This window comes from Phalaenopsis equestris, unplaced genomic scaffold (assembly GCF_001263595.1).
Source record: "Phalaenopsis equestris unplaced genomic scaffold, ASM126359v1 Scaffold000761, whole genome shotgun sequence".
Lineage (NCBI taxonomy): Eukaryota > Viridiplantae > Streptophyta > Magnoliopsida > Asparagales > Orchidaceae > Phalaenopsis > Phalaenopsis equestris.
In genome coordinates this window covers 529,669-543,611 of record NW_018165201.1, presented here as the reverse complement: position 1 = coordinate 543,611, position 13,943 = coordinate 529,669, and the positions used below count along the sequence as shown (strand labels likewise).

Below are 13,943 nucleotides of genomic sequence, written 5' to 3'. Positions count from 1 at the left end.
TACTTTGGAGCCATCAGAGAAAAGCATAAAATGAAAAAGAAAAAAGCTCAGAGTAACTAGAAATGAAGATGACAAAGGACATGAAAAGTGCGGTGGGATTTAACCCATAGCTCTTTTGTATATGGTAATGAGAGAAATTGAACATTCATATAAAGGTATATATGGAACCATACAATACTTTCAAAAAAATTAGCTAATACATATCATATAAACATAAGATTTTAGAACAATAAATAAAATTTTATTTCAAAATTAAGTGTTAAAAATTACACTTAAAAAAAATCAATTTAAGAGGATTTTATAAGAGATCTGTCACTTCAGCCAATACATGCCCTGTCAAAGCAACATATTGTACTAAACTTCACCCCTAATATTTAACTGGTTTGCCCAATTTATCTCGGCATGAACCCAAAACATGAGGTTTGAATCCTCGATGTTTGATAGTTTCAGATAAAGAGTGGCTACCTCCTTCAACCTCTCCAATTTCTTCACACGAGCAAGCAACTCACATATCTCCTTATCTCACTAAATCACAACCATCAAGGCAAAGGAGTTTTCAATTTCATCCAGGCAGTGAGCAAGTGACCGAAGGATATTTGGCATCCATCAATTGCTTCCTAGACCTCAAGAGAACCAATCAGGCAGTTAAACTCTCCATGCTCACTCCCAGTCGGTGCATGGGCTTCCACCACTGGTGTTGCAATCGAATCATGACCAACATTTGTTGTAGGCGAATCATCGACCACCATCAAATCAACTGTATCAGATGATAATATGAGTAAAGGGAGAAAAAAATCTGAACCTAATAAGCAAGATTGGGGCTCCTCATATGAAAGAGCCAATCCAATTCAATCTTTGTAATCAACACAACACTCTCACCAGGTGGAGGCAGAGTGCTCGTAGCTTCTTTCACCCTCGATGGTGATGGTGGCAAAGCACCAATAACTTCATGTGTTATCTATTCAAGAGGAAATATTTGGGGACACTAGGGCAACCCAACCTATACTATGTCACCCACTGAAATTTTCTTCTATTGAGAACCATGAAATGAGTCAAACAACCTTGGTCCACCTGCTTGTCTGCATTCCACCCTTGACGACGACTTTCTTCTTCCTCTTCTTCTTACCTTCCAGATAATATCACGTCATTGAATTCCTGAAGGTGGTGATCATCATATCTTTGCTCGAAAATGGATCAAGAGGGTTCGAGTCCATAAAAAACATTTGAAGGCTGGCCGACTCATACAATGAGATGCAGAGCAAATTTAGGATTTCAAAAGAGTCTCGTCACACCCTATTTATATGAATTATGGGCACATAAATCAAGAGTGTTCACTTATTCAAGCTCTGATTACAAAATAAATGTTATTTACTTTTGCATTTAATTCTCTTATTCTTATCATAGTGTTATTTCAAGAAGTAAGTGAATCAATGAAATAAAATATGTACATCATGAATATGCCAGTACAAATCCCAAGGAGATCCAACGACCCAAAATGATAAAAATATAACAAATAATGGCCCACCAACAGAAGACAAAGGGCCCCACTTATCCGATAAGGTATAGCCATCTGAGTTAGAAGCAGGAAAAAAAATGATGATCTCAGTTCGGGTCGATCAAACTTGAATAAATAAATCAACACGTGAGTTAAACACCATCGGAAAGTTGAGCGAAGGTAACGACCTTCCTCTTGATCGATTCAACCCAAGGAAATAATCGAGTTCCTCATCATTATTAGCTGTTCCACAACGCCCTTGAGATTCTTCATCTGTGACCAAGAATTGACTATGCAATAGACCATTACAATTACTTGACGTGTTCCACACGTCAAGTAATGACCCATCTATCAAGTTACGATGATCCATAATATGCTTGATAGACTAGTCTCGTTCTGTCGACATGAGTTCCTCTTCTTAGGATCGAGGATTGACAGTTAGGATAGATAAACCGATCAGTAAATTCTAGCCGACTGAGCCAGCCCTACTGACCTGAAGTTAATCAAAACCAGCAGATCAGTTGTGCTAACTCAATCAAGCTGACCGAATCGGCTTTACCGATTTGAAGTCATGTTAGCCCAACCGACCAAGTTATAGGGCATCATGCAACATGCTCGCACATATAAAATAGCTAAAATAAATTGTAACGATCCCATTAAAGTTGGGGCAAAAAATGTACTATCACATATTATGCTCTCTCTGTATAAATATGGTGATCATTTTTTTGAGAAAAAGCTAATAGACAAGACCTTTTACTGTTCATTTGTCTCTCTATCTCTCTCCTTTCTTGCGCTCAAACCTTGGAGTGTAATTCACGGTCAAATCAGGATCTAACAATATATATATATAGATAGATAGATAGATCCAACAAAGAATTTAATTTATTTTTATTAAGAAAACATATAATGATAAATTTGCCATATTAGGATACACTGCCATGTCATAAGCTAATGATAGATGACAGCCGATGGCTTATTCATATTGACAACTAATCAAATTCTTTAGGTCTCAAGAAGAAGAATATGGCTTTTTCACTCTAGAAGATGCTTCTGGCTCTCCTATCGCAATTCTGGGAGCATGAGAACCTGCAACTATAAGCTCGTCCTTCTGAATCAGTTCTTGTGCCCTAATATCTTCGTCCACAGTTAAACTTATGATCTCCTGCCCATAAGGTCCTTGTACTATACTTTCATGAACATGAATGTGATCCTCCACGTTAACAGCCTCCTTCTCATTAACCACTTCCTTCTTCTTCTTCTTCTTCATGAAGCAGAGGAGTGCGGCTGCAACGAATGCGGCGAAGAAGAGACCGCCGAGTGAGACGAATACTACGATAATAACCGTGTTGTGGGGAGGGCTCGGCGGAACAGGCGCAAGTGGTGCCGGCGGCGGTGGCGGTGATGGTGCGAGCTTTGGTGGTGGCGGAGTCTGCTTATGTGGGAGTGGAGGTGGTGGGGAAGAATAGTGGGTTGGTGGTGGGGAGAGGTAAGGGTTGCCAATCACTTGCATGTTTGGTGATGTTGAATGAAAGTGGTGTGGTGGTGTGAAAGATTGTAGGGGAATTTATAGTTTGTAAAGAAGGTGGATATGAGAGAGAATTGAGGACTTTGGGGGGAGAGACTTGGCTGACATGCTAAGGTTTTGTATTTAAGGAGTTGCTTCAATCCATTTGTTGCTTTAGTGTGAGCATTTCTATGGTTTGAGGATATTGGGTTTTCAAAGGATAAGTTGCGTGGATTATGAGAAATATTTGATGGATAGTTATGGTGGATGAAATTGATAGATATTTTTTTTTTGTTGGGGTGATGGTGATTTTAATCTTGCACTTGGCTTGGAATCAAAGGTATTGTCTTGGCTTGATTCAAACTGTGGGAATATCCAAACTTAGCAAGTAGAAGAATATATGAATTCTAGTGTATTACTATTATATATCTTAGTTAAATTGACAAATATTATAACAGTATAGCATATATATTTGTATATAGTGTATATATATATATATATATATATTAAAAAAGGAATGACTAAAGGGTATTATACGAGCCTCTTGCCACTCCTAATGTACCTAACAATTCACGTACCACATTCAAAAGGCCAAATGTGCCAAAGGAGATTCAAACCCCCGACTTGAGGGGCCTTACACCTAAGTGCTCGGCACACACACACACACATAATAATTATATATATATATATATATATATATATAAGATGATAAAAATAAAATAAGCTGAGATTTTCTCATATATATATTAACACACACACAATAGAATTGTGACGATTTATCCAGCTTAAATCTTCACCGCATCTTTGTGTACATGATTTTGCTTAAATCAAAATAGGATTTAATGTGAAAGTCCCCTTCAAAAATAGGGATATAAACCTTGTTCTAGACATTCTCTACAATTTTATTACTTTATTCCACATTAAATAAAAGGAGTATGTTTATAAACACATTAAATCAATTAATACCTTGTTTAGAAGGTGAAAAGCATTTGTTACTTTTGTTTAATCTTGCACTTGGCTTGAATTCAAAGGTATTGTTTTGGTTTGATTCAAGTTGTGGTAAGGGCTTAAAATGATCAATTTTTGCATAATTTTGGATCCAAACTTATTAAGTAAGAAAATATATGAATTCTAGTGTATTGCTATTATATATCTTAGTTAAATTGACAAACATTATGCCTGTATAGCACATATACATATGGATTATGTAAAAACGAAAAATCTCCACTTGATATATATATATATATATATGTTTAACCTCTTTTTTAGAGGCTAGCAAGAAGAGTCTCACTGCAACTGCCCCATGAGAATTAACACCTCGGGGTTTGTACACCCAAAAGTAGTATGCACGAATCTCAAGACAATTTAACAGCTCAATTTAAAAGGTAGATGAAAAGCCACAAGTCCTTGTAAATTTGTTGGACTGAAGACTACCAACCGATCAGTAGCTAGTGGACCAAAGGGCTACCGACTGACCAAAGGGCCACCTAGATCGACCAAGGAACAGGCAAGCCAACCGGTTGCCCTAAGGTCAACCATATACAACATTCAAAATTGACGGCTTCCCAGAATTAAGGCCGACCGATGTTTAGACATAATAGCCGGTCGACACCAACTCAGTCGACCGACCCAATAACTACCAAGCAGAAGTTACAGGCACTAAAAAAGACAAGTAACCTATTAAAGTGATGATAAATACAAAAAAGTGCCACATAAGTTATAACGCCCTTATTAAAGTAGGGGCAAGCGTGTAATTTTATCTTTTTCTCTCTATCTCTTATAAATAGGGAGACCAAAGCATGTATTAAGGGCTTTTGGCTTATTGGCCTTTTGGCTCTTCTCTCTAGACTCATCCACTATAGAGAGAAATCTATCTACTTCTCACTTGTAGTCCTCACTTACAATATATAAAATAAGTTGCAAATCCTGAGAATACTCCATTGGCCTCTATGGGGCAAGTTTGTGTGCACTCTCTTTTTTTATCTCCCTCTTTGTCTCTCTCTCTCTACCTCTCCTTCACGGTTCATATTACTCTGATCCTTAGGCTGGTCTCACTGGACAAATCTGGGTTCAACATCCTAAATGGTACGGTGAGCATGAAGCATGCTATCAACAAGAAAAGAAGGAAGCAACACTGATGAAGAGAAATATATCTTAGAGACACTCCTAACAAAAAGCAATCTAAGAAATTCATGCAACAACAGATCTTGAGTTGAAAAACCCATTTATGTCATCTTCTAAGATGTTTTGGCTTGGAGACAAAAAACACATCACAGAAATGGATGATTGACTCCCAACAGTCGAAACACTTTTTCAAAGAAGGTCGACTAACGATATCAAATGACACACGATCAATTCCGGGTAGCTGAAACCTAGTTCAGCGAATAAAGGGAGTATCATCTCAAAACTTCTATTCACTAAGATACATAAATCTTTTTAATGTTTTCCCGGGTCAAATTGGCACTTGAGGAACTCGAATTTAGGTATCAATGTTGAAAGCGACCACAAAGAGGTCATGTTGGTGGAATATCCCACAACACTCCCTCATCATGAACTTTGGTCTCCAAACTTGAATTGGATAAAACCCTGGAGGTAGTTCTTTGCCCAGTAGCGACAAGCTCCACAAAAGATATAACAAAAGTAATGAGTCTCGTCAGTTACCCGACTGAGGCGGCAATACGACCAAGCAACCTATTTCTTAAAAAGTGTAAGATGTGAGCCATGGACGTACAAATGATAGAAAATAATGATGACTGAAAAAGACGCCATAAACATACAATCAACGTCCTAACACAAAAACAGTCCCTCAATTTCAAGCAGAAAAAAAAATATCTTAAAGCTAATTGTGGACAAATCCCTGAAGGTGGTTCCCTACTTAGTATCGACAAGCTCCATGAAGAATATGCCATAAATCATCTCAGAAATAAGTCTCATTGACTACTCGATCGAGGCAAAAATCCAATCAAGTGAATGATAGACGCAATATAAGACTTGTTTTAGGTCATAATATGTCATAAGCGATCAATGATCTTTCAAAAATTCAAGTCATCAACTAATACAAATGTTCATTGCCAAGCAATTACTGCAAGAAAATAATGCAAAAAAGTTAAGATAATAAATAAAAGAAAAGGTGCAAAAAATTGCGTCTGAAAAGCTTTAATCATTTATAAATGTTAAAATGTACAAGTTTTTTTCTAACAAAAGATTCCATTTACATAATGTACCTCTATAAATATTTTTTTATAAAAAGGTTTTTCTAACTTCCAACAGACTGATTAGAGGACCCTCCATTACCTCTGACAACAGAGTCATCTTCAGAAGACCCATCATAACTAGTGTAAAATGTAACAAATTTATCAAGTTCACAAACTTTTGATATACAAGGCCTAATCAGATGAACATGTTGATCTTAATGATTTTGTAGACTCGAAGCTTCCCACTTAGAATCTTTACCTACCTCAGATGGGAGGGGAACACCTCAAATAGCTCTTCCACAATTTTCATGGTCATAATTTTTTTCTTAAGCTCCTAATCTTCTTATTAGGCGATAGATAAAAGATCCAACAGAGCAGGGGTCTCCTCCTTCGCTGCTTTCACGTTTCTCTCGGCTATCGGTGCTCGTTTTTCAACCTTCTTAACAAGCATGATCAAAGTCTTAGCCCTCTCTAAAGTAGTGACTCACTTTATCTTCACCCGGTTAAACGTGCACCATCAAATGGAGGTGGAATGCCTCTAACACGTTAAGATGGTAGAGATTAGTCTTTTTGTATAGCTCAGAATACTCTAGTGCTTGGAGAGACTTTATTAAAGCCTAAGTCTAGATCAATTCAATGAATGTAGATGGGTAGACTTCGACTGATGGTGAACTAATATACTAATCCACCTTTAATGTACTGACTATCAGAGGAATTCTAAATTTTTGCTCCCTTGCTCTCATAAGGAACCTAATCAACTGGGAAACTCTTTTTTCTTCCTTACAATATGAGGGAGGTGGTGGAGGAGTCTACTCAGAGATTGGCACCTTCCCTTTCCTATGTTGCACCTCTTCCTAAGATGCCGACTTCACGCCAGTCTCTGATTCAGTCTGAGCAGAAGAAGTAGGCTGGCTGGCCTCACTACATGTTGATAGTATAATGTATGTGACATCAAGACAAGGAAAAGCCGACCGTGCTCTTGCCCCTTCCTCAAAGGACTCCTCCTCAACCTAGCTCTCTTCAGAGTGACTAGATGGCTTTCCAGATTCTCGCCACACTTGAAGAAGCCACACCCAACAGATAAGTATTAGTATATGATGATGATGATCTCGTTTCTATGATGGTTAGTTCACCAGTAGAAATTTTATAGTTCATCATTGTAGTTACAAAGATAGAGAAATAAAATTTTTGACCTACAGAGCTGACTACATCGCCAGGAGTCTCGACCAACCTTCCTTTGACCGTCGTGACTCCTTGGGCAGAAAGGACCTTCGCCTGGGCCTCAACTTTGGCTTTCTACCGTACAGTTTGAGCTACAACTTCCACTTCCCATTGGGCCTCTTCTATGTCATCTGCTATTTTTCAACCAAATATTCAAGGTAAAACAACCCTATTAACATTCATTGAATCTATTTACAGGGTAACTGAGAGGAGCTACTCATTAAATTCCGTTCCCTTGACTCGAGAATATGACCCTTTCTTTCTCTTGAACTCTTCCCTGGTCTGCACAGTTTTGATGCCCTAGTTCACGAAGGATGAGGTGATGAAGAACTTGAACTTGCAGCCCTTCACTTTGTTCTCCAAGCCTGAGAAATGGAACCGACCGATGGTGTCAAATTGCACACTCATTAGCTTCCACCTGAAAGGAGAACATGTGTTTGTAAAAATTAGTAGGCCATGAGATTCCTCTCCACAAGCATAAATCTACATAATTCATTATCATCACAATATAATTCAGATTGATGTACATTAGGATAACCCCATATCGAATGAAGACAAAACTAAGTTCTTAGAATAGAAGTAGTCATAATCTATACCTCAGCTAGTCTCTGTAAATAACCCGATCGTCTCCAAACCAATAAGTGGCCCTTTCATCTAAGCAAGTGGTCCTAAATTTGATGGTTAAGTTAAACAAAAAGGCCTCCTCCACAAAAGGTACATCCAACGGGGATAAAATGGACCACTCAGTGACAACTATCTTATTGAAAGTTCAGGGAGTGCGCTTTGGAGCTATTGGAGAGTGAAAAAGAAAAAAACAAAAGGAAAAGCTAAAAGAAATAAGGAGAACTAAAAATTTCAGTGAAAAAAACAGCAAATGTGCAAATAAACACCACAAACCCTATTTAAAAGGATGCAACAAAAGAGGAAATGTCTCACAAAAATTTTGGGAGAAAACATCACTTCAACATAAAAATTGAGATGAAAAGAAAATAAAATATTTTATTTGGATAATCAAGTAATTACATTGGTCTCTGGTTCAACAAGAGATACTTAACAAAACTTAGCGAATTAGTTCTCGACCGCCTCAGTCAGGATAAGATCCTTCCTAACTAATCTCCTATATAACATTTAACCTCTAAGCTTGAATTGATTCACTCAGTCAGCCTCTGAATGCGCTCTTTGTACGAAGGGTTCTTCTCATAATTCAGATACTTCTTAGTAAAGATTACCTATTTCCCCTCACATCTTCTCTAGCTGGATCAACACCACATGGAGATCCTCCTCTCGTCGAGCCAGAGCAATCTTCATATTGTCCAGGTGACCAATCAAAGGTTTAAGGGACATTTGGCATTCCTCAACTATTTTTTCATGGATCTCCACAGGGTCGGGTGATCAACTATGTTCTCCTTGCTACCAATCGGTGCTTGGTGCACAGAAGACACCACACTTGGTTCTCAGTCGTCACCAACAAGGGGCAACCCTCCGATCTGAACATCTTTGTTTTCAAGAAAAAAAATTGATACTAGTCTCCCTTTGTGACTTCGTTGATGTCATTCTGTCAGCCCCTGCTATTGATAGGTCGCCTCTCATTTGGAATACGATAATTCACCCTTTACCCTTCTGACCTGGTTAGTTCATGAAGTATGGGGAGATGGCCCAGTTATTTCCTAGGCCCCATTTATCACAAGGTCGTTGTCCATTCATGGATGTAAGGGATTCACCTTTTGCTTTTGGCTAGATATAGGTGCTGGAGGTGATGGGATGTTCCTAGCTGAGATAATCACGCCCCTTTAATTTTTCAATTTTTAGTAGTTATCATAAATTTGTAACAAGGGAACCAATTATCTAGAGTTTTATTGGGTATCCTCCAATATGTAATTAACGAAAAGAACATGTTCCTTTCGGAGTTTCTCTTGACCACGGAGCAAGATATATATTTTTGGTTTAGTAGTTATTTGGGTTGCTTATGTAGGAAACTTCTTCGTGAATATGGTTTCAATGTATCTTGATCCAATCTTTTTTGGACATACACTCTTGACCTGTCACATGAGGATGATTCTATATAATTTCCCCATGTTTCTTTTTAATTTGTCTGTCTAGTTTTGTCTTGCCTTCTCTTCTTTTGAGTTCTCTTCTACCTTCAAATCATCTCAATGGTTTAAGTAAAAAGACTAATTGGAAAAGAGAAACATGAAACAATATTCAGACAGGATGGTGATTTTAATGCTAAAAGAACAGAAAAAAAATAAGGATCTTTCATCAATGAATTTATGCGGAGTTACTTGGTCTGAGGTGATTCAAATCTTGATTGCGTGTTTTCATTTTATTTATGTTACATAAATTTTTTCTTTTTTTTTGTATATTAATTTTTTTTTCTTGAAGACAAGCAAGGATGTTCGTGTTCGGATCGGGGGGTTGCCCCTTGTTGGTGATGGTTGAGATCCAACTGTGGTGGCTTCTGTGCACCAAGCACGGATCGATAGCTAGAAGAACATGGTTAACGACCTGAACCTATGGAGATTCATGAAGAACTAATTAAGGAATGTCAGATGTCCCTAAAAACATTGACTAGTCACCCAGACAATATGGAGATTGCTCTGGCTAGGCAATATAATGAACTCCATATGATGTTAATCTGACTGGAGGAGATGCGAGGGAAAACAAAGGATCTTTACTAAGAAGTACCTAAATTCTAATAAGAAGCCTTCATACATAGGGCACATTCTGAGGTCGACTGAGTGAATCAATTCAAGCCAACATCAAATGCTATATAAAAGATTAGTTAGGAGGCGGTCGGAGACCAATTTGCTAAGTTTTGTTAAGTATCTCTTGTTGAATTAGAGCCCAATGTAATTACTTGATTATCAAAATAAAATATTTTATGTTTTTTTCATCTCAATTTCTATGTTGATGTGATGTTTTCTCGCAAAATTTAAGTGCAACATTTCCTCTTATGTTGCATCTTTATAAATAGGGTTTGAGGTGTTTATTTTCATGCTTGTTGTCTTTTTTTTTTCTGAGCTTTTGGTTCTCCTTATTTTGTTTTGCTTTTCTTTTTGTTTATTTTTTCACTCTCCAATGGCTCCAAATCAAACTCCCTAAACTTTCAATAAAGTAGTTGTCTCTGAGTGATCAATTTTAATATCCAATAGGAACATGCAAAGTTTAGTATCTAGAGAGAAGCCATAGGGGGAAAGAAAAAAAAGGATGAATATACGACTTATGATCTTTGGGACTGGCCTACATTGCACGACATTTGTTCTCTGTTAAGGGTCTACATTTATGGATGAATCAGTCAACATGTGTGTCATGGATTTTGCTCAAAAGGAGGATGGATGCTTGACTAGCTAAGATGTAAGCTAGATTGGAGCATATGCAATGCATTGAAATTTTAGTGACACCTAGATGGATGCTTGACAAGCTAAGATGTAAGCTAGATTGGAGCATATGCAATGCAACATATGCCACAGAAGGAAACAAATAATAGTAGAGCAAAAGGAGGAGTATTATCAATATTGACTTGGAGTAATTTTTTATTTTTTTAAATTATGATTGCAAATTCTTACTAGATAATCATATATAATAATGTAATTTTTGGATATACATTCACTGTAATTTATTTGGTGTATCTTTTACTATGTTGATTTGTAGTTAAATCATATGTGATATTTTTTTGGTTGTGATAGTTGATATTATATGATGTTGATTTGTAGTTATATCATATGTGATATTTTTTTGGTTGTGATAGTTGATATTATATGATTGTGAGCAGTGCTAAACATAGTTGTGATATGTTATAATATGTTATATTTTTATATAATATGTGCAAAAATATCATTTTGCAAGTTTCTTTTTATTTTTTATTTTTTGGCTACAGGTTTTTGACAGGCTTTAGGCTTTTGCTTGTTAGTCTATCGGTAATGACAACATACAATTTTGCAATGCAAAAACCAATCAATTTATTTCTTTGCACTAAACTGGACTAATTCAATTGAAAATTTAGATAGTTTATTTTTAGCAGACATATCTAAGTTTTTTTTAATTCTTAATTTTAAATTTCTATTAAAAAATGTGGACTTACTGGCGGTTTTAGCGTCGACTACTTCAACCAGAAATTTTGAGTGGATTATTCATTAAAAAATATGAAAAAAAAATTAATGATAATGTTCTGATCATTGGAATACAATTCTAGCGGATGTTATAATTCGTTCGTAACTCAAATATATGTCGGAAATGCTATAATTTTCAATGAATATTTTTGTTTGAAATAACAGTTTTTCTTGTACTGACAGAGAAGTGAAGAGTTCACTTGTATGCATAGTGGATTATGTGAATGTTGTTCGCTATGAGGCACATCAATGTAGGTCAACTGTTCTTTGTTAGATTCAACCGTCAAATAGATTCATCAAGTTAACTCAATGACCTAGCTTGTTGAATTGACTCGGTGAATTGTTCTGACTGGCTAGCCCAACGACTTAACATGTAGAGTGGACCTAAAAAATAGATTTGGTTAGTTAATCGAGTTTAAGTTGATTATCAAGCTAGAATAATAAACTCTTCTGATTGGCTCAGAAGATATCTATGTCGAAATGACCCATGTATCTTGTATAAAGAATTTTGTTATACAATGTTTTCTTTGTCACTTCAAAAGTTCTCGTAATTATATTAAATTAAAAAAGAACGGATTAATGCATATAAAATTCAAAACTATCCTATTTATATATTTAAGAACTAAATCTTACATACTATAACGCTACATGAATATTGTCATGATTCGGATCGGGGCATAGAATTAACCAAGGCGGGTACAGACCGTCAAACAGCGTGAATTAAATTTTCTATATTTGTCTATAATTTAACAAATAAGTTGTACAATTAAAATTTCCTTGTTGATAGTTGTCTGCATCTTTTATAAATATTTTCTCGTCTATCGTTTATTTTTTAATAATTTAATTAAACTGAAAAATTCGTTAAGACAACTGTGAGTTAAACAAGCAATGAATACTTATACTTCTAAATTACAACAATACAAGGAAAAGAAAGAATAATATATATGTTAGTTAAGCTACTTTATAAATCAATATAAGCATTTAAGATGTTATTCACATGGATCTATATTGTTATCATATCAATATCATTTTATATCTATGTAATTGTGGCAGGAGACACCGTCTAAAGTTTTGTACCAATTAAAATACATCAATATCAATATAATTTTTCAATTACGTGCGTTGGTACGTTAATGTTCCCCTACTATTACCATCAAAAGGTGCTCCATCATAGCAAAGCATGCATATACAAGCAATCAACAGATTCATTCATCGCATTTAATTATACTATGTAAAACACACACTAAAATGCTTGAGTAAATAACTACAACATTTGCCACAATAATACCAAGAAAGAAAAGAATGTCTCAATTAGAATAAAACATCCACAATTATCATCAACTGTAAATATAGTTGAGAAGAAAAAAAATTATTACTATTGTTTAAAAGTACAAATACTTACCTCGATATCTATTAATTTGTCTTGATGTCGGCTCATCTAAAATTAAATGCCTACAATAATCGTGATATTCATATTAAATTTTAATTTATTTATTGTCTTATTACAAATTTAATAATTTTTTTATTATTATCACATTTTTACTTTTCCAATTATATATATATATATATATATAGATTCAATGTGTATTTATAATATGCTTACTAGGAGCACCACTCCCCAATAGAATTTACTTTACTTGTTTAACCGTATATGACATCTGCTATCTACTCATTCTCTGCAGGTTCATTTTTCCTTCATACATAGGGAGAGTAATACCCCGACCAATTATTTGTCTAAAATGGGCTATGCAAGGATCTCTATTGGCCACCTACCCCTTTATATGATTTATATGTTCCTGCTTGGGGATAAATTGGATTCCACATGCATTAGAGCATGATCTTCTCTTTATATGTTAAGGCAATTCCTGCTTGGGGATAAATTGGATTCCACATGCATTAGAGCATGATCTTCTGCTTCTATGACTTTTTCGTTTGTTGGTTTCTCACAGGTTCTCACTGGCTGCATATTTTGAGGCTATCACTGATTTTGATACTTGGTTTTGGCCATGTAGTTATCATGAGTTTTTTGGATCTTACTATATGGATGTACTGTTTGTGGTTTCTTTTCGGTTTCTTTTGCTCCCAGCTGTTTGGATGAGATTTTCTTGGCTTCACAACTCCCTTTGCAGTTTCTTTTTTGCTTTCTTTTCTTTTACTTGTCTCTATGGAGTATACATTTTTTGATTGGTACACTTTGGTTGGGACACTTGTATTTTGGAATTATTTTTTTACGTAGTAATGTGGGGAGAGGAGCCCCTAGGATTTTCATGTTTCTTTTTTGGGTTTTTAGTGGGGATCCTCTCTCCCTCCCCTTTTTTGTAACCCCTGTTTTATTTAACGCGTAGGGAGCCACGAGTTGTTCCTTTATTAAAAAATAAATAAATAAATAAATTAGTAAATATATATATATATATATATGT

The 13,943-nt window shown here is 35.8% G+C and overlaps 1 protein-coding gene across 1 annotated transcript; it reads right to left on the bottom strand.

The window, feature by feature from the left end:
- Positions 1-2,395: 2,395 nt before the first annotated feature.
- Positions 2,396-3,027, bottom strand: LOC110030995 (pre-mRNA-splicing ATP-dependent RNA helicase prp28-like). Its single transcript, XM_020734006.1, has one exon. It carries the CDS (start codon positions 3,003-3,005, stop codon positions 2,505-2,507), a length of 501 nt encoding a protein of 166 aa, XP_020589665.1. The 5' UTR covers positions 3,006-3,027; the 3' UTR covers positions 2,396-2,504.
- Between the last annotated feature and the right edge of the window lie 10,916 nt (positions 3,028-13,943).